Source organism: Eublepharis macularius, chromosome 7, assembly GCF_028583425.1.
Source record: "Eublepharis macularius isolate TG4126 chromosome 7, MPM_Emac_v1.0, whole genome shotgun sequence".
Classification (NCBI taxonomy): Eukaryota; Metazoa; Chordata; class Lepidosauria; order Squamata; family Eublepharidae; genus Eublepharis; species Eublepharis macularius.
In genome coordinates, this window is record NC_072796.1 from 50,792,964 (window position 1) to 50,819,987 (window position 27,024).

The window sequence follows — 27,024 nt, forward strand, 5'->3', positions numbered from 1 at the left end:
ATTGCATCTTGCTACTAGAATATCTGTAGTCTAAGTATTAAAGAATGCAGTATGTACTTGCAATTAGTTTGAGTATAACTAATGATTTACACAGAAGTCAGGCAAAGAAATCAAGTAAAGATCATTATCCTAATTCTACTGATATGAAAGTATGAACTCTCATTTCTACTGTTGGAAGGTATTCTCATATCCTGCCTCCAGTGCATTACCATTCAATTCATGCAAAATTTAATTTATCATATAGCTGTAAATGCACAGCTCTTCAAAAAGTGTACCAAAATATTTATTTTAAAAATAAAATACTAGTGCTCACAACAGATTAAGAATTTTAGTTGATTTGTCATCTGGTATTAATGGATTAGCCAATGTATTGATTATATTCAAACAGATTTTAATATTACCAGATCCTCAGTATGCCTCTTTAAAATACTGAAGAAAATATAAGATAATTTTCAAAGTCATAAATTTTCCCACTCACTGCTATTGGGAAAGATCATTTAATTTTTATTCATTCCCTATTACAGCAACCCACCAGAACTAATATGGTCTCATAAAATAAACAACTATGCCCTTAACTCTATGCCCCAACAATTAAAATTGCTCTCACTGATCAGTCACCTAAAATTTAAAATATTTCCACCAATTATCTAACAAAACTTGTAGCCCTACAAAAATATGTTTCAGTATGTCATGTATTTACTTGGACATTAAGTCCAACTGATTTCAATTATACAGGCTTTTAAATAAGCATTTAGAATTCACCATGGAGAACGGCAATTGAAGGAAAATGGTGTAGATATTTTTGATTTGCCTTTGCCAAATTATTTAAATACAGCATTAGCCTCAGCTTCATTGGAAAAGATGACATTACTTTTTCCTTATATTAAACCTAAGAGTGGGCTGCAAACAACCCTTTAAAATATTTCTTAAAACATTATTGTAAGTGAAAAGCTAAATCAACACAACTTTGTAACAGTGTAAAAATGTATTAGTGTAAAGATGTACTAGTGCTGTTATTTAAGAAGATGTTTTGTAGTTCCGTGTTGCAAAATAATTGTCTGAATTAAAAAATGGAACAATTCTTTTATATCTAGCCCTGAAATCTAAGTACTGTCTATAGATAGGAGCACTATATTTATACTCTTAGCAGTTTACCCAATTAGTACATATGAAATGAAATTGGATTCCATGCTTTGATATTAACAGTATCAACATAAAATAGAACAGCACTGTGTAACAGAAACTGAAGTCAAGAAGGCCATGGCAAATCTTGTACTGTTCACTGAGCCTTTATATGTAAGTCTTACAAAACTATGCTTTCTCTGACAGCAAGAAAAACTTGAATTAATTAAAAAGTTCGAGGAAAAGAGAGGGAAGCAGTGTTCTCAGATTGATCCACAAGTCTGGAGTGCTTTACCTCAGAATCTTTTCCCCCTCAGTAAGACAATTCAAATATTTATTTGCTTCTCAGATTTAAATTTGTACGCTGTTAGTGTGAACTAAATGTTCCATACCAACCAAATTCCCAAGTTACTGTAGTAATAGGGAGCTAGAGTAGTCATTGGTGTACTCTTCAGTTTCCTGAGTCAATTTTGCAAATTCACTTGACATTTTGGCAAAGTTATCACCCCTATCACCAATGTAAATCAGAACTTCCAGAAGTTAGTTACTTCAGAAGCTGTTCTGATCCTATATTGGAAAAAAATCAACTCTTCCTCAAATCAGTCCTAAGGAAATATGTATTCTGTTCATATATGGCAAATCTTTCCACTACTTTCCAGCATCTCAGGTGAAGTATCAGACTGTGGAGGACAAGGTCCCAGAGTTAAGCCCTGCTGTCTCTGATAAATGGGTTACAGTAGTTGATAGTGATTTATTTCAGTGTCTGAATGGACAGTTCATGGTTTGTGATCTGCTCACAAATCTAAACCAGAACCCACAGTCTGAAGAACAGTGGTTTGCAAACTATGCTTTGAGCATAGTTCATTGAGATTTCTGAATTGGGAAGGCACAGTTAAAGGCAATGCTCTGGCTCCACAGGCCAATGCTTCTAGAGACCGGTATATTGAAAAAGCAGAAAATTAAAATAAACACACAACTGTAAACCATGGTTGGCCTGTATGTTTACATACTCAAAGCATGGTTGAGTTCCAAACAATTATTAGCACAAACCATGATTTAACATAGCTGAAGCCATGGGAATTACTCATAAGGGGAGTACCATAACTTTCATGTGGTTTTTGAGATAAAAAGTGGTACGGACTAGAGTACTGGATCAGAATGAGAAAGACTGGCACTTCAATACCTGCTCAGGCATGAAACTCAGTGAAAGGCTCTGGGCAACCCTCTTTTTCATAGCTTAATTCAATTCATAAGGTTAGTGTGAGAATAAAATATTTGTGAAGAAATGACAAGATATGAATGTGACAAACCAATATTCATTATATGTCTCCAAATTTGAGAGACAGGCAGTTTAGAATTATTCTTCTGTGCTACTTTGGGTCTAACACTAAGGCCTAACACTATCACTGAGAATATGAGATAAATGGAAAGCCAAACTAGACTTCATGATGCTGTATTCTTTCTGACAGGTGAGTTTGCATTTACTAATCTTATTGGCCTAATCCTGCATTCTATTTTCTGAAGCTATAAATTTCTGTATAGAATTACTAATGCTTCTTCAAAACAGAAATTTAAATTTGAATATAACACATTCTTTTTTAAAAAACAAAACATTAAAATAACTAAAAACCATCATCATTTGTCAAGAATTTTTAAAAAATGTTTCAGTTGAAGCCATAGCATTTAATATTGAAATTTACTTCTAGTGATTCACAATAATTCATTAACAGAAATTTTGCATTACTTTTGCAGCACTGAGATGCTTGCTTTACAGACATTAGGCTAAAATTCTAAACATCCTTAGATGAAAGAAAGTGCCACAGAAAGTTAATACAACTAACTTTCATTAAGGCTTTTGATAATAAGAGTTTACTCAACTGTTTCTAAGGGCTTCCGCTATCAATTACAGGCATGTATCTTTAATCAAACCACTGAGAAGTGTGTAAAAACACAAATTCTAAAATACACATTAAAGAAAAAAGGAGGGAGAATTGAATTTTTAACATTAAAAAGAATGAAATTTATAAATCAACTTGGAACTAATTTTATGTCCTTTGTATTCTGATTATTTTTAAAAATCCCTGTAAAAACAGGAATTTTAAAAGAAAATTCTACATCGCCCCATATCAAACTCTGATAAAATTCAGCATTCATTCTCAGCCCTACACTTTTTAAGACAAGAACCTGTATATTAGAGTTGACAAACATTTCCAATAATTTAAAGTCCATTGTAATTCTTTCATATAGGAAAAAAGTAAAACGAATAATTGATTACATTATACAATATAATTCTTGTCTGTTAAAGTCAATGACATTTATGATAGTATTTATCAAGAGACAATTTAACTGTTTAAGCAAAAATTGCCTCTCTTTTAGATATCTGATCATATTGTACAGGTGAGGTAAAGACTCAGTTTTGCTTGTGAATAGGCTACTTTGAAATTGGGTCATTTCAATGCTCAGTCATCTATCTTACATAAAAATTGTATGATGCAGCTAATAGTTAAGAAATTAAAGATGTTGGATGTATGATCGAAAAATGCTGTGAACCAAAATATACCTATTCAAAGCAGTGATTTAAAAATTTGGATTGCTTGGTCCTTTCAAAAAAGTTAAGAATGGTTCTGATCATTTGCTCATTACTAGATACATCCCAGTGAAATGAATGGGATGTTTCAAAGTTTAAGATCCTTTTAAAACTGAAAAACAACCTAGCAATAATTACATCATATGTAGCCAAATCATAAATTTGTTTTATTCTTAGATCACAAGGTTGCTCAGGTCTACCTGGGGGTACATTGCCTTGGTCTATATTTGTGGTAGGTTCAATGAGTTGATATAGGGAGTAATTCTCTTGGCGCATGTCATATAAAACCCATTCCATAGTTCTAGTTAAGTTGAAATGTTTTGATTAATGCCAGTAAAATGCCTGGGTTGAGAACTCAAGAAATTCCAGTTATTTCAATAGAACAATACCATTGTTGATAGCCACTGAATTACCTTTGACAACTTTCCAAAAATTTATGTAACAAGCAATATGCTCCTATGGGAAATGCATTCATCATTATGGAGGGAGCCTTATACTGTAAACCTAACCTGAGTTTTACCTCTCTAAGTCCATTGAAATGGGCTTAGAAGGGTGTAACTCTACTTCACTATTACAGACAGAATATGATATGTCTATCAATTAACATTAAAATGTGTTGTTAGTTTATAACAGTCAGATTTTCTTTGGCATATGAACATATTCTGTTATAGCATTTGTTTCATTAGGATAACATATTTATTCAGTTTCAAAGACGTGTACAGGTTTCCACTATAGTCAGAAAGGCCTAACACCATGGGCTCTATATTCTGTTTGGCTACTAAATTATTGTTAATCAATTTTTAACAAATAAAAATAATATTTCTAGAATCTGCAAGATGTTACCACAGATGGCACTACGATGGAACAAATGCACTCTCTAAATAAAGGCACATGCCTGCTTTCCTGTGCCCTGATTGCAAAGCAACATTCACATGTAGTTCAGAACTCTCCCACCTTCAGTGTCCTTTGCTCTCTCTTTCTTACCACAACCCAAGAATTTTTCATAAGGAAGCACAGAATGTTGACGGATTTAGATATGAATATTTTATAACATGAACGGCATAGGCAAAACTTTCGTTCTTCCAAGAACCTTTTTTCCTGCATATATGTGCTTCTTATATTATTTCTAATTTTCTAATTAAGCTAACCTTTTATTACTATTTCTTATAAAGTTTATGTAAGTGCTGTTCTCTAATGAAATGCTGCTTTGCTGTTAATTTTGCTCCCCATATTCTTTAATACTCATTTCAAGATGTGTATGGGTTAACAGCAGGATAAACAAAAATTTAGTCTTTAGACAAAAAAAAGATAAATTGTTTGCTAACAATATAATAATACTGCTTGTTTGTTATTGATTTTAAACCAAGAAAGTACCAAAATGTTATACTTTGTCTGTTCAAAGTATTAAACTAAATGGCTAGGAACCAAGAGTATTTGTTCAACATGTATCAGATGGAAAATCATACTTGATTTTAGAAGTCTATACATTATTTCCCAAGGGAAAAGCCCACTAGCTAACTTGCTGGATAGGTACGGTATATAAAAGATGTATCAAAAATAACTTCACTTGTATAATTAGAATAGGTTTAAACCAAAAAGTATAGAAGGCTCTTGCATGCAAGTATAATGCATCTTAAAATATGGGCATTAGACAATTTTTCATCCAATTAAGCTTCTTGATTACTGACAGCTAGTCAAATAAAGATTGACAGGTTTTATATGATCAGTTTGCCAGAATGACAAAATATATTTTCACTTTATTTTAAAACATTGTTTTATTTATTTAAAACTATATTACAGCAATGAACTTTCTTGTATAGGACTAAGAGATTTTCCTCCTTAAATGAATATATTTAATAATACATACATACTTAATTATTTTTTACTTTAGCTATGCTATCTCTTAAAATATACATCAAAATTTTGATAAAATATAAGACATTTTCTCTCAAATTAATTCTTTTAAACTCTTTTTATGATAGCTTTGAATCCCATAAAGAAAGATGAATTATCACATACTGGGCCCAAGCTGTGAAACAGGAGGAGACAAATAGAGACCCCTACTGTGTTTAACAACGTAGAAGAAATTCCAGACTCAATAGAAAAATTTCTACCCTTTTCTCCAAAAGACCACATAAGCTGATAATATGAATGTGAACAGTGGAGGGCACTCTTGCTATGCAAAACTTGCATTGATCTGGCATACTTATTTTGATCTATTCAGTGGCCTAAATTTCAGAATTTAACTTAACAGCCACCTGTGGCATAGTCACTAACTGCCTTCTGTTTAAAACATACACAACATCTAATCGACCACTAGGGCCTTTGTGTACACAGGAGCAGAATGGATCAAGCATTCCCATTTTGTTTTGACTACTTGTAAAAGCATATCTTGGTATCACGTTTTAAAATACAAGTGTATTTTTTGTAACAGATGGTAATCAATGACGCCGTGACAAATTTTAAGACTCCATGTGTTAAGTTATACCAGTATTTGTAATTCGTTGTAAGGTAGATTATGATTCCAATATTCAAACTGTAACGACAACAATCTTTTTTTAGGAGCCAATGCAGCTTTTATCATTCCCAGATATCATGCCAAAATATGAATTACAGCGTAACAAACAATAGGCTAAATAATGTAAGATAAAACAGCATTTTAACACATCTCTCAAGTTTCTGATATATACATTTCCTGACCACTCACAAAACCAAAACCAAATTCTGACCTAAGTTGATACTTGTGAATTTGTCAGAAAGAGAAAAGAACACAGGCTTAATCCTGTAGAATGTTCTAAACAAGTTTTCAATGCCGTATCCCTGATTGTAATGAAGCTATTTGCTTATGCACACATTTTAAGATGAGGCCCAAACTCCAACCTTGAAGAACAGCAACGTTTCACTGCTGTGCCTCTCCTTAAATAACAATTCTGCACTAATAACTAAATTTATCGATAACAAATGAAACATCAGTTTGCCACCATGCTTATGAAACATTAACATATGCAAATAATGAGAAAGGTTCATAAAATCTTTACAGGTTGATCGTATGCATATTTATCAGAAGTAAATCCCACTGAGTTCAACCAAGCTCCCCCCTCCCCCCCAAGTCATTTTGCTTAGACAAACTGAAACTGCAACAGTACTGGCAAAATTAATTAAACAATTCAATGCTACATTAAAGAAAGCATACTCTTCCTTTCCACCCCACAAGTTTCTGTAAACATTTGTATTGAGCTAGAAGGGCATTTGATTAACCACAGAGAATGTAGCAAAACTCACAAGAATCTCTAGTTAACACTCAAATTTGGTGTTAACACTTAACAGAACAGTGGTAAGCCGTGCTGCCAAGGTCAACTGCACAGATGTACTAATTGTATTATAAGCTTGACATCTAGTGGCCACCCCTGGCAGGGCAAAGCAGGCAAAGGTTAAATCAGCAAGCCTTGTCAAAGCACTTCTAACTACCCACCCTCAGGGAGAGTCCATCGGAAGCTTGTTGGGGAAGCTTGTTGGCACTCCACACAATCCCACCTCTTCACTGACACCAAACAAAAAGACTCTGTAATACACTGGACCGTAAAGCACAGGCAAGAGAAAAGGGTGGTCTTGAACATTCAGCATAATATGTATAATATGTGTGATTTTCCATTGGAAAAAGGACTTCATTACTTCACAAAATATGTAGACATTTTGTTGCCTTTGCTAGTGAGGGCTTTTAGCCTGTAGTGATACTTCTCTAAGAAAACTGTCAAAACTTTTTACAAGATATAGTTGTCAGATATAGTAATTAGGCAATAATAAAATAATTTTCACAGTGATATATTTATTCTTTGTTTCCCAAATATTTTACAGAATTTTTGCTTTTCTTATATTGTGATCTCACAATCATGCACTATGGTAAGCACCGCAAACCTCTAGGAGACTACTCTCAAATAAGTTTATGAAGATTGCAGCCCGTATTTCCTTCCATTCTATTAATGCTTAATTTTATTAGCGGGGGCACACACAGCAGTAACTCAAAAGATAAACTTTCTTTTGAATATACATGTTGCAAGTGAAGTGTAATAATCCCACAGAAATGTAAGCACAAACAGGTTTTGTAACATGGGAATTGCCTAATAATTTGGATCTATATTTTGTTGAAGCAATACTATTAAAAGTGTAAGGATTTTCTTCATTATAGTAAGCTTTACAAATAACTTGCTTATAAAAAACCCATTTCAATGTTTTCAGTTTCTGCTTTATTTTGTACAAAATGTGTCAAAAGTTATTTGGTCTGGTATCACATAAGATCAGTTTTATTATCCGCAAAACTGAATGGATTGTGTCCTTACTAATGAATGTTCTATAGATATGCTGGTGTGGGCTTGCCAGCCAGACAACTAATCATGCAGTGAAATAAAAACCTTTTGGTTTTCTCAATGTTTAAACTGTATAAATGTTTGTTCCAATTGTTTCTAATTTCCAAATGCTCACATTTCAAAACTACGAATGGCAGTTAAGAATACTTAATTTTTAAAAAATGTTTTGGGAAGTAAAATAATCAGCATTCATGTTTAAGACTATCCACCTGATATTCAATGCATAAATAAGAGAGTTAACTGTAAATATCTTTCAAAGAAAATTGTCCTTATACATGGAAGACATATTTTACTGTCTGCATGAGGAAGCATTTCTGGTATTAATAGCACAAAAGAATCTGCACCTCTTTAGCTTGCTTTATCATTTGCAACCTAAAAATAATCAACTTTTAAAATTAATTCTTTCCATCAAACTTATTTTGGTCTTTAAGGAGGATTAAAAAGTGATGTAGATGTTTATTAGAAGTCTGAAAGTACTACATCCCCCAAAAGTTAATTATCTTTACATATGCTAACAACTGATCAGCATTTTTTAAAAGGTTCATTTTTCAATTTAAAAAATAAAGTTAACTAGTATTTTAAAACAATGTTTGTAAAAAGTAATAATTTCATGTTTAGTTCAGTGCTTGTCATCACCTCTCATGTTCTTTAAAGTGTTATATATGTTATAGATTAGTAAATAGTAACAACTGCACTTCATTTTCCACAATATTAATAAGCATGCTTAATTTTAAAAGAAACCTGTTAGTGAAAAAAAATCTACAAAATAACTGGCAACATTAGAACAAATTAGAAATAAAAACAAAACAATTGGCCAACCTCTAAAATAAGACATTCACAAGTGAAAAATTTACTAGAAACCAGAATTTCAAGAGAAATAATTTCAGTGTAAGGAGAGAGAGAGAGAGAGAGAGAGAGAGAGAGAGAGAGAGAGAGAGAGAGAGAGAGACTCTCTATACAACTCTTTCAAAAGAAAGGTTTTGTAAGTCACATGAGAAGACTGCAAGGGTTTATTCTCTTTAAACTGAAGGCAAACAATAATTAATGTTACTTAAACTGCACAAAACAACTCCTCGAAATCCCTTCTATTAATTATTATTAAACCCATCACTGCTCAATTATTGCCCACTTGAAAGTACTATGGTTTTTTTTAAAAAAAAACAACGTGAATTCATTTGGGTTAAAAGTGTGTACAATGTTTCCATTTGCTGTAACAAAACAATACTGTTCTGCAGCGCTTGTAATCTGTTGATTTAAAGAGCATCATTTAACTGGGGATGTAAAGTCTCCTGATATTTGAGATTAAACTCATTCAGCACAGAGAACAACAAATTCACCATATTGGGTTTTATAACAAGTCCTCCAGTTATTGTGCCATTCTTTATAATGACCATTTCTTTCAATATGCCACCCTTTAAAATGTTTTGTGCATAAATACCTTTTGTTCACTTCTTGTCAGCATAAACTACTATGCAGATTCTAATTAATCACTGCATGTAAGCATCCATTTTCCAAATTACCAAAAGCATAATCTATCTTTTTCCACAATAAACATTTTTAAATAGTGTGGCTGATGAATTCTTTGTATGTTAGGAAATAAAGTTGCACTGCAGCTCAATCTGACCTCAACAATTATTTATTGCATTTCTTAAAACTTCTATTGTAACACTGCCACCTAAATTGACCAGCCTTCATATAACTTTAAATACGGCCTAATGTTTATCTTTCACTCTGTCAAACTGTCAGGTTTCTTTTTGCTACTGTGTAACATAATATCAGTTAGGAAAAAAGAGCATTCACTCTAAAAAGCTTTTCTTCATGAAAATACACTTTGAATGTGACATTAAGTGTGATTTTTGTACATACAGATAAAATATAAGCAAGCCTTCCCAGGCTGACGAATAGCTTAAGCATTTACATTAAAATCAAAGCTCAAGAAGTTTTGAAATTCAAAAGGCAAGTGAAGATTAAAATAAATTTACCGTAATAGTTTTATCTTTTAAAAGTACAAATGTACTTTTCATCTGCTCTAAATGGTAAGGGCTAGTTTCTGGCCTGTTGCAAGAGAGTCAGGAGCTGTGGCAATGCCATGGCTATAACTGTTAACTGAAAGGAAGAGGGCTGACTTTACAAGAAATGTTTGAACCCCAACAGCTTTGTGCTCTTGGTTATACTGAACCAGTTAAACTCCTTTAAAGGTAAAAATATTTGCCCTTAATAAGGTGTAAATGATTTGCACCACTCTCATGTGGACCACATATGCTGCAATTAATGTATATTATTACCCTGTTCATATTTCTGAAAATGAAAGTGCTCTAAGTACAATATTCAAACAATACTTCTTTTTTTTATTTGCCAACTGCTTATAAAAATGCTTTATTAATTAAAATGAATTTTATTAAAAATGGGACATAGCTCATTTTGATCACAGTCTTCTAAAGCTGAGAATTATTTACATTGTTGCATTTTAAGGCTGCTGTGAAAGCCGATTTTGAGCTATTCAGGGACCACAATAATAACGCTTTAAAATTCCTCACTGGGATGCAATGTAGTCCTTTTGATGGAAAGACTGTCTTTCTCATTCGGCAGAAATAAATCCATTCATTTGATCATGTAGTCATTGAGGGCAATACAAAACAAACCAAGTGTGAGAAATTCTATGTGATGAAGTAAACAAAACAAAACCCCCAAAAAAGAAAAAAAAGAGAAAAACCATTTCCATTACAAAAAGATTCTTTGTTCTTAATCTACCCACCATATGCAAGCGTTTCTTTTTAGCATATCTCCTGTTCTAATCTTGGGTGACATGGCTACATAGATAAGACTCACAAAAAAAACCCCTCCTAGTTTAACAATTTTCTTCAATTTATTAACTCAGCAGAAGTGCCATAATGAGGAAGGGAGCTTTCTTCTCATGAACTTTTTAAAATATTCAGTGTAGTATAAATTCTTAAACCAAGGAGTCTGCCAATCCTCTATGGCTTTAATTAACAATACTGTATTTTAAAAGAAATGTTTATTTGATTACACTGTACTACTTTTAAATCAAGAACAGCATTAATATTAAACCAAGAAACACATTTTATACTTCAACTGTAACCCAGTTTCTCTGCCAATCTATTACTGGTATTATCCAAGAAGCTTTTCACATTAGTAGTGGCAGCCAGCTCCCTTACTTCCTTCTGTTTTGGAGACCTTTTTGAAGCTTGTGGGAGTGGTAGTCCTGAATATTTGCCAAGATAACACTTTATTTTTTAACCTTATGAAGTACGCTTATGTTGCCCTACATTCTGAAGTAGTAAAGTTCATTTAAAATAATCCCAAATCCTTTGTTGCCAACTTCCTTTTCCCTTTCCAGATTCATCTCCTGTTCCAAAGTCCTAAGATACCCTCATTTTTCTTGGGTGAAATAATTAGAAGGTTCACTGAAGTTTGTGTTTTCCCTAAAGGGAAACAAATCTTGGTACCGTATGTATGTATGTATGTATGTATGTATGTATGTATGTATGTATGTATGTATGTATGTATGTATGTATGTATGTATGTATGTAATTGTGAGAGCTTTCAAATGGAAGATTTTACCACAGAAAAATAAAACTAGTTTAAAATTCCAGAGCAAATTTTGCTGTCCCATGCAGTTAACATATATTAAAATGATCTTAACACTTTGATGAACGTTGCTAAAAAAATCCAAAAGAGTTTGCAAGCAAATGATTTTGAAATCTTTGGTAACTTATTTTGGCAAGCCTGAGTACCAGCACAGGGAAGAGGCCAAATAAATTCCTTTCACCCTTCAGATAAGTGGCTAAGAATATGGCAATTAATAATCGACCTCAAATCCTTGAAAAACCCCGAGAACTTCGTGCCAATAGCCAAGAGAGGAGGGTGTGAGGCGATTTAAGCTCTGCCTGAGGGCAGGCAATTTTTCCGCCCCAGGCCTTGGCAATAATTCCCATGCCTCTCCCCAAATTCCCTCCCTAACGTTTTAGGGGAGAGGCATCTTTTCCTTTTGCCCCCCTCTCCCTATTTAGATGGCATACAGTTTTCCTTGGACACCCCCTCACCTCCAGGCCTATTTCCTTTGAGGAAGAACCAGAAAGTCACACGACTAGATATAATCTTTCCTCAAACCACTTGGCCTGAGCCAGCTTTGCAGAGTGTTTGAGGGAGGAGCCTCAGGCTACAGTGCTGCTGAGGAAGCCCCCTCAAGAGCCTTAAAAAAAACAACCCAACTTGCCACTAAGGCTGCAACCTCACCTGGAAGTAAAGTCCCAGCGGACTGCGGGGTTTTACTTCAGCGTAAAGCTAGTTTGGGATTGGGCTGTCTGCGAGAATTGTTTTTTTTTTTTTGAGAGCGCGCCACAGGCCGAAGAAGGGAGTGCCTCGTGGGGCTTATTTGTTGTCAACAGGGGACGGCAGCCGCAGCCGCCAGGGCCGCTTCCGGGAGCTGCACCGCCGCCGCAGCTGCCCAGCCGGCGTGTGTGTCCCAGGCCGCGCTCTCGCACCTTCCTTCGTCTCTCCGTCCCGTCCCCCCGCCCCAACTCTTGCTAACTTTCCGATTCGGAGAAGAGTGCGGGTGTGTGTGGTTGGTTTCCACACGCTTTGCTTCATCCTAAAGTAGAACTATAGCAAACGTAAACCCCGATGGAGACTGAGTGGAAAGGCGACTCTCAGCAGCTCGCACACGTCCCAAAGCCCAGCTGAGCGCGGAGGATTTAACTCCCACCCCCTTCCTCTCCCTCCAATGTCCAGCCATCATTGCAGGCGATCAGATGCAAGCCAGAGTGCCAAGAAGGGAAGAGAACTCTTGCTCGCTCTGCGTGTGTGGAGAGGGATGGTGGAGAAAACTTGTACTGAGCTGCTTAACTTTAACTTCGTTTTTCCCACCTGTGTGGCTGGCTCCCCCCATCCCCGGGGATAGTTTCTAATGCTCACTTTTCTCACCCTCCCCCCCCCGAAGAAATCCACTGGATCCCCCAACGTCATGCCAGCTACCCAGCCTCCCGGCCCAGCCTGTCTTACCCTGCTCCGAAAGCACCTCGGCTTGCAGCTCCTCGTCCGATTTGAGATGCTGAGGCTTGGCTTGCTTTCGCCGAGACATGCTGCTAACTGAGGCGTCTTCTTGCTGCTTTTTGCAGAGGCATCAGCGAGAGGTGGAGCGCTGGGAGGAAGGGGGCGGGTGGGGGCTAGGGTGGGGTGGGTAGGTAGGTGGGAAAAGACTTGGTCGCCAGGAAAAAGTCGAGTTGGTGGCTTTGGACCACCCCTCACTCCTTATGTATGTATGTGTGCGTATTTGTGTATATATCTTTATATTCAAAAGCCACCCAGGCAAGCCGAGTGGCGGCGGCGGCGGCGGCGGCTCCGCCGGGCGGGGGTTGCGCGGGGCTCTGCTGGGTGCGCTGCAGGCTGGGGCGGCTGCGCGGCTCGCGCATGGGGCTCAGTAATTATGATTGTGAATAATGCATGACGCTTAATGATGCTGGGGGCGAGCGCGGATTGGCCCGGCTCCAGCGGACTCGGGCTGCATATGTAAATGAGGGATGGCGCTCAGCAATTAGTCGCCTCGGTCCGCCAAATGATGCGTCTGCCCGGCACCAGCAGCGCCTCCTGCAAGAGGCAGCGCCTACAGCAGCAGCAGCAGCAGCAGCAGCAGCGGGAGGGACACAGGCGGCAGCAAAACACACACCCCCCAAAGGGACCTCTGCGTGTGCACTCACTTTACACAACATAGGTGCAAGCTTCACCGCGGCTGGGGGAAGGGCATGGTCTTCGCGGCTCTCTGGCGCGCTGTCTCTCGCCTCCCCTCCTCCGAAACCAACCAAATTACATCACTCAGTGTCTTTTGTCCAGGTTCCTCTTTACCCAGAAGTTAGTCAGCATCGCACTTAGTTGGTCTGCCGTCGTCTGTTCGGGAGGTTAAAAGCCCACCAAACTTTTGCGTCTTCGGCGGTTCACATTCTTCCGGCCTCCCCGTCGTTCTGTGCTTCTGGGCTGGTCGCGGAGAACTTGTCGGAGGGCTGGGTGGGCGGGATGGAGGCGCAGAGGCAGCTTGGAAGACCTCGGGGCAGTTTTGTCTTCTTTCACACCCGGCTCTCCTCTCCTCCTTCTTTGTCTTGCAGCTTCTCTCTCGCCCACAAGAGCCTCCCCGCTGGTGCGCCGCTGCCGTTGCTGCTGGTGGTCACTTCCTGTTGTCCAGTGGTAGGAAGTTTTCTTCCTCTCTTTCCGATGCAGGTTCCGACGTGACTTTTTCGGAGTGGCACTCGTCCCGGCCGCTGCTGCCCGCCCGCCACCTCGCGACTTGCTGCGCCCTCGGTGCCCGGCGCGGGCTTTTGTTTGCAAAGAGAGACGGTCCTCGATCTCCTGCGGAAGAGACCCGGCGACGACCCCCGGCGAGGCTTGCAGGGGGGTGTGGCGGCGGCGGCGGCGTGTCTTGCTGCTGGGGGTGGGTATTCCCTCGCCGCCGCCTCCTCCTCCCCCCGCCCGGCACTTTCCTTCTGCTCCTGGCTCTTCCCGCCGCCTCGATTGGGTGGGAGGGCGGCTGGGCACGCCGGCGCTCGCCAATCGATGCCTCCCCTCGCGCGGAAGAAGGAGGAATGCGCGCAGCCGGGGCGTCGCTGATTTCGGCAAGAGAAACTTTCAAGTTTGGGAGCGGCGGCCGTGCCGGCTCCTCCTCCTTCTCCACCCCTCTCCCGCGGCGGGCGCTGCTGCCCCCTCGCCGCCGCCTGACGAGCAGCGCCCAGCCGCCGCCGCTGCGCGCCTCTCCGCAAACACTGGCCCCAAGGCCCCCCCGCCAGGCGCGCTCTCCCCTCTCCTTTGGAGACTTCGTGCAGGGAGGCGGAGGGATCCCCTCTTCCCGGTTCTTCCCCTCCGCTGGGTCCCAGGAAATCCCCTTGCCAGCTCCTCCCGGGTTTCCCTTGGGGTGGCAAGGCGGCAGCGGCTGGCTCGAGCCCCCGCCCTTTTGTGGGGAAGTCTGAAACTCAGCCACGAGTTGCTCCCCTCGGCCGAGAGTGGCACTGAAGGCGCCCTTCCGGAACTGCAGCCACTGCTGAGGTGTGCCACTGACCTGCTCGCTGCTCCAGCCGCCTCGCAGCAAACCGGGGGCATCCTGCGCCGCAGATATTTGGAGGACCCCCGGGCCCTCTATCTGTATTACCGTGTTGCTAGATTTCGCCATGCAAGCGCCCCTTTCCCCAAACTGTCTTGCCAAGCAGCCCTTCGGAGGTTGGGCACCCACCTCTGGGCTGGGGGTGGGGAAAGGCGTGGGCAGGAGATCGGGGGAGGGTTTCCTCGCTGCCCCCCAGTCCTAAACCCCACCGCCTGTCATGTAATCCATCCCTACCCCTTGAGGCATTCAAAGCTCGGCTTCTCTTTGGGAAAGGCGGCTCTCTCGGGGTAAACTTTTTTTGCTCCGTTTGGCCGATCCAGCGCCGTTCCTTCTGATAGCATCTCCACTGCTCCAGCTTCTCTTCCCTTTTTCCGTTTGTTGGAAAACAAAACAAAGTCAAACCACTCCGTTCGGGCCATCGGGCTAAGTTTTCCCTCCCTCCTCTTTCTCTTTTAAAAACATCTTTAAAAACACATTTTCAGACCGCAGTTTTTAAAAACAAAATCGAAAAGGGCTAAATAAACAGCAGCTTTCCCAGTTGAAGATAAGCTTAAACAGCATTTCTACAGAGCCGGGATTCTTCTCCGTTTCACGATTTTAAATGAATTTAGGATTTTATAAAAATGTATTAGAAATATAAGCCTAATGCCCCCCCCCGCCCCCTTTCCTAACTTCTCTCGGGCAGCTCAGGTTCTAAAGAGAAGGCCAGTTTTGCCATCGGCTGAGTTCTCAGCAGACGAACTGGGGGGTGGGGTGGGGAGCCCTGCTTCCTCTCCAAGAAGGGACTGGACGGGAGATAGCACTGTAGTGCAGCCAGAATAGGTGTGTATAAGCGGATGTTTTCGCACAAGCGGTCATCCAATTCCCGCGCGTGCAAAGGAACGGATCCAGGTGAAAGCGAGCTCCCTGAAAATGTTACAGACACCTTCCGGCGTTGAGAAAGGGAATTAAAAACAGGCAGTTGGGTATTCTGGAGACTCCCTCCAACTGCCTTTACGTTGGCTGCCATCCTAAGGCGATTTGCCTGGAAGTAAGGCCCATTGCAATCAAGTGGATTCGCTCGCAAGTAAATAGATTCGAGTCCGGTTATGCATAGTGATTTTTTATGCTCTCAGAGAAAACGTACCGAGGTATTCCCCCCTTTGCCAGTTGCGCTAGGATCACAGATACATATGTCTATTTTAACCCGGATGCCAACCTATGCGGTTCGTTTATTTGCTCGGCCATATTTTCCTTTTAAACTTCAGCCACTTTTTATGAAGATTTCGGGAGTTTCCTAACATCGCATGTGATTTTTTTTAAAAAAATATTGAATTAAAGTAACTTCCTTTTTTTAAAAAAAGGTGTCATGAACGACAGTTTGTTTGAAAGACTCTGTTTCACACGCCTTTCCAATTTTATAAGATCGGTGAGAATCTGTAAGAGGGAAATGAAGAAAAGAAGGGGGAGGGGGAAGGGAGAAAGTCACTTTTGAATGTTTAATGACCGACCAAGTTTTACGAAGATATAAATACTAGATTTGTATCTGTCCACATTTGCATGTTCTTGAGTTACAAATGACACATTCTTTTCGGCGCCTTTTCCTTTTTCTTTAGGGGGTGGGGAGGACATTCTGGAATTGTGAAAGTTCTTCTGCTCGTTTTTGAAAAGAAAAAAAAAACCCTAGACACTCTCCCTCCCCCAATTTGGTGGAAATGGGTCACCAGAGGAAAGACTTTAATAGAAAGGGCAGTCATCCTCTTTAACTCACACCTGCTCGCGCGCCGCCCCCCTCCCTGCCCAAGCCCCCTTCTCAGATCGGGCAGGAAGAAGAGCGGAATTTGCCAGACCTGGAGGGGCTTCGAACTTTGACTGGAGACGAAAAGCGCCAGCATGCAAAGAACCGGAACGGCGATATGAAGCTATTCGCCCCTCTCTCCCCCTCCCCTCTCTTATTAAACCAGAAACTTTCTACTCTCCTTTAATCTTTCAGGCGGAATAAAATAAGCAAAATGTATCGCTAAATAGAATAGAAACCCACTTTGGACTGCAGATTAACCGAACATCTGTACGTGGATTACAACAACAAGCTTCTGCGTATAAAAATAGATTGGCGGATCTATAAAACCCAACAATCATACACGTGTGGATACAATTCCTCAAACCTCTGCTAGCCCGGGAAGCGTGACATTTTTTAAAATGCTTGATAGTGGGGGTGGGGGAAGGAGCCCCCTAATCAAACAGAAACTTGTTTCCCCCCTCCTCCTGCAATTAAATCTAATTTGTTAATTGTCCTTCCCTCTGCAATGGGGTTTTCATCTGAAAAGAAGACACGTAATCATTTTGTCTGCTTAATAATGATATTTTACCAATTAGTACTGTATTTTGTTATAACATTAATGGGACACACAATTAAGCAGCTCCTTTCATGTGTAGCATGGCGAAGTGGGGTGGGGGAAGGGCAGGAGAGAGCTGATCTGCACGATTGATTTCTCAAGGGGGGGGCGTGAGTTTAGCCTCCTGTGGGTATGAGCCTATCAGTCTATATGGCGCAGGATAGAGAGGTCCCGCCGTCCCAGACCATTTGAAGAGTGATTCACGTGTGTAGAGGTGGCTTCGGCGGTTCAACACGGCACCGTGTTGTGGGAGATGCGGACTTTATTTCCTCTCTCGTTCTCGCTCTCTCTTTGCAGCAGGTGTGTGTGTGTATGTGTGTGTGTGTGTTTCATGGCCTTAATTTGTACGGTCTCTTCTCTTCCTTCTTCTCTCCCGGCCCTCTCTTTCTCCACAACTTTTCTTGGGAGACTTTGGGTTTCAAATATAGCCCCAGTCAGTTTCTCTTTAAGAACCGACGGCTAATTCCTCATCGCTTCAGCAAAAATACGCCCATATTAATATTATTATTGGTAAGAAGAGGTACTTGGTAACATCACCTGCCACTCTGGAGCAATCGGGGCGATAAATGTTTCCATCAGAGAGAAATCTGTGCTTGGTCTACCACAGCTTAATCCGAAGAGCTTGTCAAATATCAACCATAAAGATGTTTCTTTTCTGCTACAATTTTTTTGGTAGAGGGCGAAGGGGAGTGGAGAGTAGCTAACTCTGCCGAAGCCGGTCCGGGATTTGGGATTTCCCTAAACCTCTGTCCTTTGCCTGGTCACTTTGCCTTCGCTTCATACAGACAGTCCTCAGATTGAAACCAGCCTGGGCCGCCAGACGGAAACGGCCCCTGCCAGCGCCTCCTCCAGACCCCCATTCTCTTCTCCCAATCAGCCGAAACCCGAAGTAAAATTAAAATGAAACTGAACAGACCGCCCTGGAAGACGTTGTATTCGCTCGTTCCGTAATAAGCCAGAAGGTGTGTGTGTGGGGGCGGGGGGGGAGAGACCCACTTCTCATCCACCTAACTAATCCAGTGTATGCGTATATCATGTAATGTGTGTTTACACCCGCATCCAGAGGAAGCATTTTTACCCTGGACCTCGCGGATGGGCTCACTATCGCAGTTTTGCATATTCAAATGACACAGAACTACCACCACGTTGCTAGATGCGATCGGTCTGTGTGTGGGGGAGAGAGACAGACACAGTGTATTCCAGAGGTGATGGGGCATATATCCATCCAGCCATAGATACCCATACCCGTTATTCGAAATGACCCCTGGGATGGGTTATATAGAAATATATAATCTGTTTGCACTTACACACCCACGAAAATTCGCTCTCTCGAAAAACAGCCAGGCAGGTTTATATATTGCCGTGTGTTCTATTTCTGAGGTAAAACTACATTGCTATGAGAGGAGCCCTCCGCTCGGAAAATTTGGGTGCTTCGCCGGCACAGAAATGTTCTTTTTCCTTCCCCCCAAAAGATTATTATTAGCTGGTATTAATAGATGCACAGGCCTCAAAAGACGAAATCAGCTATTGATAATTGCAAGAAGTATACGGCAGCTACTGTATCGATCGGCTTGTCCCTTATTCCCCTGGTATGGGAGAGATAAGAAGACACACTCTTTAGTGCAATATAATTTCTTTTGACCTATCTGCTTGCTACAGACTTATGATGAATAGCCAGAGTGGTTAAAGTCCTTTATCACGAAAGTTGCCCCTTGATATAATATTGATTCTTTATAACTAGCTCCAAACACAAAAATCAAACTGTCCACTTGGCCATCATCATCATCAATATCATCACAAAAGCTCTGGAATAAAGATCAGCCGAGGACGGAAAATGCTTTCTATAATCTGCCCTCCTAATCTTTATTTGCTGATGATGAAAAGAAAAGGGTAGGGTGGGGTGGGGGCGGGGAGGACCAGGCTGCGTGTCATCTAAACCAATAAAAAATATTCGCCCCAGGGAAACCGCGCTTTAAAGGAGGAAAATCCGGCCCCAGACGGCTTGGGGCGCAGGTCGAGAACAGCCCCTCCGTTATGCCTCAGCCTGCTGGGCAGTGCGGCGGTCCCGGTCAGTTTTGGAAACTCCCCACCCCAGAGAGCCCATTCCTTGTGGCCCTGCTGGATGCAGAAAGTTCTCTCGGGGGCGGGGGGGGGGAGAGACCTCATTAGACCGTGTCAGTCTCAAAAGGAAGAAAGCCTTTCATGTTGCCGTCCTTCCCAAAGAGCAGCGATTCCTTTCCTCTGCCGTTTCTGTCAAGCCCGCAATAACCTCTCTTAGGTGACAGATATGAAACTGGAGGGGGCGGAAGGAGGCCCGAAGTGCCGCGTAACTCAGTGCGCGTCACCGCGAGCCTAGAAGGCGAGGAACAAACATCCACGTGTGAGGGTATTCTCCCCGCCCCGGTGTTCCTTTCAGGGGCTGCCTTGCACAATCCCCGGTAATTACAAGCGTGTAACAACGAGGGAGGGGGAAGCGGGGGGGGGATTCCTGCCGGAGCCATCAGGAGTGGGAAAGGTTCCATTCTGCGAGAAGAGGGCGCGGATCGTACTTAATGGGCTCGTTAGGCTCGCGGCGCAGCTGAAGCGCAGTTTCCAGGCCAGCGCCGGGCGGCGGGGGCCACGGGGGGGGGGCGAGGAGCGCCCGGCGAGGGTAGCGCCCAGCCTGGCCCGACCGCTGCCCCGGGCTCCCTCCCTACCCCCTGCCTCCGGCGACGGGTCCCACCGGCTGCGCCCCCTCTCGGAACAGGCGCTTCGCCGGCTCCAGGCTGGAAGGCACCCGCACGCCTGAGCCACAGCCCAGCGTCTCCGGCTGGAGCCGAGCTGATGGCAGGGAAAGCGGCGTGATTGGCGACGGAGGGGGCGGGGGGAGGCTGCAGCCCTAGGCGCGCTCACAGGGCTGAGATCCGCCCGCCGTGCTCAAAACTGCCTCTACCAAATCCTTCCTTCCGAATTCGCCCACTGACTGAACCCCTGTGAAACTATCCGGAGAAGCGCTTCTCTCGCGGGCCCTTTCGGCTTCGCCGTCCTCTCCCCCTGGCTCCCTGCTCCGCTGCCTCACCGCTGGCAGCCGACATCCGTGCACTCTCTCTCTTGCCCGGCTTCTCTGCCTGCTCTTCCCTCCTCTCCCCAGCCTGGGCTCCAGCCTGGGCGCTTCTCCCCAGCTGCTGCCACCAACTTAGCAGCTCCTCACTTTTGCCCTGCTGTCCATGGCGCAGAGACTGTGGCAGGGCAGCAGGAGGAGAGTGACCCTCCCATACAAACACCTCCAGGAGGTTCGCCAGAAGGCTAGCCAGGAAAATGTAGGATCGGGTTCCCAAAGGGTACCAAGTGGATCCCTCTCCTTGTGGCTGCAATTCTGGAGTGGCAAAGAGGAAAGCTCATAAAGACGGCCACAAGTAGGCCTGCCTTTTTATATAGTAGGGATCTGGAAGAAAAGAGCAGCCAGTCTCTGCTCAGTCAGCATCACCCCTTGAGGAAGGCGAGGTCAAGAGTCGGGCAGCCCCTCAGCAGTGATTAGCAGGTGTGCCAGAGACCCAGAAGCTTCTCTCCAGGAGCACCTTCTAAGCTCTGAGGACAACACACTTCCTGGACTCCCAGTTTACCTTTCTTGAACTGGCTTTTCTTAATTAGCCCTTCGAAAAAGACAAATCTTAAACAGGCTTAGGTGCCATTGAGTTTAATGGGACTTACTAGTAGGAATGCTTAAGATTTCATTCACAGTGTGTGGGTCTCACATGCACATGGGGGGGGAGAGAGAGAGAGTTTTTCTCCATCGTTCACCCTTCCAGCCTCGCAGTGCCATTCTGAACAGAACAGACTTTGATTCCTGTAGCACCTTAAAGACCAACAAAATCCTCCAGGGTAATGCTTTGTGAGGCAAAGCTCTATTTATCAGATGCCAGCTTGTCTGATCTGGTATCTGATAAAGTGAATTTTGATTCACAAGAGTGAATTTTGTTGGGTCTTTAAGGTGCTAATGGAACTCAAAATTTGTTCTAGTACTTGGCCACTTAGCCACCCACCTGAAACTACCTTAAACAGAATTACACCCTTCTAAGCCCATGAACTTCCAAGGACTTAGTAGGGAATAAGGCTTAGGTACAATGCACTGTCAATTCCGTGCATTCAGTGCACCCTCACAGGCACATAAAATACGCCCCCCCTCTTTCCATGTTTGCTTGTTAATGTTGCAGCAAGGTATAGCTGGGGAGTGGGTATTGCTCAACAATAGATCACATGCTTTGCATGCACCAGGTTCCAGGTTCACCCCATGGCATCTCCAGACAAAAGACTGCAGGTGTTGGGAAAGACAGGCCACCTCCAGGCAGAGCACACAGCATACAGCACCCTCAGCTAGATGGACCAATAGTATAAGGCAACTCTATAAGCATTGCAGCAAATCAGTTTTAAAAGTTATTGCATCCTTTTTATTTTGCATCTTGCAAATTAATTCTCTATGAACTATGCACGGGGAAAAGTGGACAAACAGAAGAGAATTAATACTTATGTGCAGGCGCTCAAACACTTGTGCATTCGTGGTTTTTAATGTAGAGAGAATGGATGTGTCTAAATGGATGCTTTGTATTGTCCTTGTCTTTGTACAGATGCACACTCATTTTAAAACATACACACAACTCTGGAAGTGCTTTAGTTCTCTGAGCGGAGACTGAAAAGTCCTCTGGCACTTGCACTGCTGGTATGTAGACAAAGCTGATCAAGTAGCAGGGGCTGCTGTTTTTATTCAACAACGCATATCTGTACAATGAGCTAATACAGCATGCTATTGAATTTTGCAAAATGCATTCATGCTTCCCTTGGGCAGAGCTAAGGTGTAAAAGCTGATGACTAACAAAGGTAATATAGATTACAATCAATTCACCTTATCTGGTAAAAAAATAACATTGTGTCAGCAGCGTGAACATCCTCTCATCAAATGACACAATATAATTTGATTAGTTAAATAAATAATCAGCTATGGCCAGACATATAGGTCACCTACTTGCAAATTAGATTACTCTGTTTACTTGCGGGAGGGAGCTTGATTAGGAAGTCATCTCACTCCCCCCTTTAGAACCTTCCAGTTTGGCTGACTGTCAAAATAGACGTTCTCTTCTCTATGACTTTAATACTGGTTCCAAAGCTCAAATAGCTCATACACCCTGGATGTAAGAACTTACAGGACAGTATCTTTGTATCCTACCTTGATGGTCCCACTTTGGACAAACAAAAACTGATCTCAAGAGAATTTACTCTAAAGTAAGTGGATGGTAAACTTTTATTTCCTGCTTTTCTCCCCTATGAGGACCCAAAAGGGTTACAACATTTTTATCTCATCTTCCATTTTATTCTCACATCAATTACTCTGTGAAGTAGGTTAGGCTAAGATAGTGACTGACCTAAGATAGTGACTGACACCCAGCAGAGTAGGGATTCGAACCCAGGTCTCCAAGATCCAAGTCTGTTGTTAGAGCATCCAGGTCTGATGCTTTGACAACTATATCACACTGGCCCTTGGTTGACATTAGTGTCAAATATAGCTATAGTTTAATGGTGCATATATTTGAATGTTTGAGAACTGGAAATGTTCACATCAATAGAAGGTGACTACTGTGACATTAAACTCAAAATGAGAACATCCTAAAGTTAGGTTCATTTGGAGAAATTCATTCATCATACATCCCAACTCTGTGAGAAGAAAAAGAAAATGAACAGTAAGATATTGCGGGGTGGAGGTGGGAGTGGGAATCCAAGAGTCTCTGAAAAGCTCTACCAGTGCAATCCTAAACAGAGTTATAATCTTCTAAACCCATTGACTTCAATTGACTTAGAGGGGTGTAATTTTGTTTAGGACTGCATTGTACAGGAGAGGCCTTCTAGAATACTCCATTAAAACCAGCATATCAAGAATAGAACGTTTCCTCTGGATGATGCCAGTATTTCACGGGAAAGGGTTTTTATGGAATGGAGGAGCATTCATACATCTGCTTCCTGAAACAGTACCGCCCCAGGAAGAACCATGTGATTTTTCTGCATGTGTAGATCAGTCCTTTGAAAACGGATGTGAGGCATAAGCTGCAGAAGATGGGTGGATTCTGGAGCAAAGTGTCACTGAGAGGCACAAAAAGAAGGCAGTGAGTTGAAGAACAACCATGTAATGTCTGTGCATGGGACTGAATGGAGCGTTGCATGATGGAGTTACAACAACCTTTTCTTAAGAGCTTAACAAGATATAGGGACAAGTAAGGAGTCACCACTAGAACCAAGAGAAGAAGTGCAAATATAGGGTGAAATACCAGCAATATTTTTAGCCTAGGTAAATGAGATAATAATTATTCTGCACAAAAAAGCTCAAACAAACTAATAGACTGTTAATTGAGAAAATGGTCATTGGTGTGCTCTTATGAACAGAAGTAGAAAAGGAACTTAGACTAAAGAGGAATTTAATGAGAACCTCCTACTTGGTTAGTGTGGCCCTAAGCAGGTTTACTTGGAAGTAAGTCCCATGTTATTTGGTGGGGTTAACTTGTGGGGAAATGTCTTTAGGATTGCAGCCTAACAGTAAAATCCTAAGCAGGTCTACCCAGAATCTTACTGAATTTATTCAATGGGTTTTAATCCCAACAAAGTATGTTGCCATTGCTTTGCAGCCCTTATATTTTTCAGACAACAGGTTGGATTTCCTGTTATAAGGAATGTGAACTATGTGCATGCATTTGGATTATTTCTGATCTGAAACGGTGCCTGAAATTTCTTGTGTAGTTTCAAATCTGAAATACCGTCTCCAAAACTGAACAAGGAATTTCAAGTCCACTTTAGGATCAGAAATAGCTGGATGCATACCCCCTAATGTGAACAAAGAACATTAATAAGGACAGTGTAGAATTTAGATAACAATTATTAGAGCTCTTCTGTAATAAAAGAATGGGATTTTTTCCTTCACATACACTAAATTATAGATCAGACTTTGGTGCTAAATGTTCAAAACTAGTTACAAATGTTTCAGGCCAGTTGCGCTGCTGAAATAAATATCAGAGAAGAAGAAAAAAAATCTACCCATGACTCTCACTTCTAGTTTTAAGACCCGCACTAGCTGACAGAGAGTCAAAAGGTATTTTTCAAACAAAATTTGAACTGTTCATGATACAACTACACAATTGGGCACTTTACTGAGTGTATGTGTATCCTGTGCCTTTGCTAATGTCATGTGACAACACTTTCATTCAAGGTAAAGCAACATGGCAGCAATAGTATTGACTTTCTGTTTTTCTGTCAGTGAAATGTATAAAATGGTTGTGGGTTTTTTCCCCCTCCTGGACAAAATTGATAAAGTATCACCTCTGCATTGTGAGCATTTACGTCAGAGGTCCAATAACACTTTCATATTATAGGCTGGGCCATTATAGCCAAATCTTCACCATTATTGCAATTTAAATAAGTTGATCAGTCAATCATCCTGTCTGCTTTTCTCTTTGCTCGGATTATGGAATTGCAGAAGAAACTTGCTATATTGTTTGGAAGGGCACCAGGTTCTGTTTTTTGATCAGATATGCACATACCCATTGCCATGGCATAGATAATTTTCAAGACTTTCTATTGTGTTCTGTAGATCCACATTATCACTATATTTTACATTTTTATGCTACCCTGTTGATTTTATTCTTGGTTGTGATCCACTCTGAGTCTGCTTGAATCAATATACCAACATCAGATAGACAGGTTGATAGATAAGGCAGGCAGGCAGATCTGTGTATGGGTCATACACAGATTTGAACACTTTCTCCCTCAAATGCACATTTTAAAAGCTTGACTTTAGACTAGCTTAAACTCTTGTAGAAAAATCAACGTCTGGGAGTTTGATTGCAGCTTCTACTCATAAGCATGGCACTGTACTTTCTCCTAAAGTAATGGTCACTTTGTACTTGAGTGACACATAATGCCATCCTACGCAGAGTTATGCCTTTCTGAGCCCATCGACCTCAATGGACTTAGAAGGGTGTAATTCTTATTAGGATGGTACTGACAGGGCTCCTTTGTAGTACAGATATAAATTGATTTAACAGTCTTTCTTTTCCCCCAGGCAAACTCCGCCTCCTAGGAATTGTAATTTGCTGAAGGAGAGCTGGAAATACAAAAGAGGGAATTTTGAGCACTTGCACTAAACTACAATTCCCATGATGCTTTGGGAGAACTTGCTGCTGTTACAATCAAATAAATGGATCAGGGCAGAATTTGGAAATGTTTAATACCCTCTTATACCAATTATGTGACCTTGTTGTCTAACTGCACAAAACCAGTGACAGTAGGCATCCAAAACAAATTCAGGTAATAGAATTTTGCAGCACTGGTGGATTTGCAAGAAACAGATGATTGAAGTGGATCCAAAAAAAATCAGAGCGGAAAATAGGGATATTTACACCAGACAGCATTTTAAAATTATAAAGCTCCTCACTATTCCCCACATACTCTAGACATGCTGTTCTGTTCATCATCTACAGGCCCTGTAGATGGAAGAAAAACGTTTGAAAGAAAGAGATATGGTACTAACACTGAAATCCTAAACAGAGTTACTCCAGTCTAAGTCCATTGATTTCAATGGGTTTAGACTGGAGTATGATGAGCCCTGTGGCGCAGAGTGGTAAGCTGCAGTACTGCAGCCCAAGCTCTACTCATGACCTGAGTTCGATTGTGGCGGAAGCCGAGTTCAGGTAGCTGGCTCAAGGTTGACTCAGCCTTCCATCCTTCCAAGGCTGGTAAAATGAGTACCCAGGTTCCTGGGGGTAAAGTGTAGATGACTGGGGAAGGCAGTGGCAAACCACCCCGTAAAAAGTCTGCCAAGAAAACGTCATGATGTGATGTCTCCCCATGGGTCAATAATGACTCGGTGCTTGCACAGGGGACTACCTTTACCTTTACCTAGACTAGAGTAACTCTGCTTAGGATTTCACTGTAAATGTTGCAGGATGAAGCTATAGCTTTGCCTCTGGGCTTGCAGATGGGACAATAACATGACAGGCAAAGGCAGGACCAGAATTCAGTGCTATTTCACATAAAAATGCGTATAAAGGCAGGTGTGATTCATGTGTGTATGAGACAGAATGGGAGAAATCAGTGGTCTATCCGAGCTGATTTTTCACCAACAGGTTCAATGTCAAGTGAGTATATGCATGTGGGGGTCACTGCTTGGCACTCTTCCCATTTCAATGGATGAGAAATCAGCCACTAGATGTTTGTCTGTAAGGAGAAACTTTCCAACCATTAATATGTGGGATTTTAAACGATCAGAATTTCAAGAATATTTTGGTCCCAAATTCTTACATTTTCTTGAGAACACTGTAATACTAAAGAATAGATATGTTGAAAGGTCTACTGATTAGTTTCTAGAGCAGAAATATATTGTTATGCTTTCCTTTGGAAGACTGCTATCTGTGTAACATGTTCTGTAGTCTGTATAACTGAATTAAATAATGCCTT

At 41.6% G+C, this 27,024-nt stretch overlaps 1 protein-coding gene across 1 annotated transcript in view; it reads right to left on the minus strand.

Moving 5' to 3' along the window:
• SALL3 (spalt like transcription factor 3) overlaps positions 1–13,174 on the minus strand; it is a 20,615-nt gene extending 7,441 nt beyond the window's left edge. Inside the window, exon 1 of the mRNA XM_054985398.1 lies at positions 13,096–13,174. Within this exon, the coding sequence (XP_054841373.1) occupies positions 13,096–13,174 (79 nt within the window). The remainder of the gene's footprint in view (positions 1–13,095) is intronic.
• Positions 13,175–27,024: the final 13,850 nt, after the last annotated feature.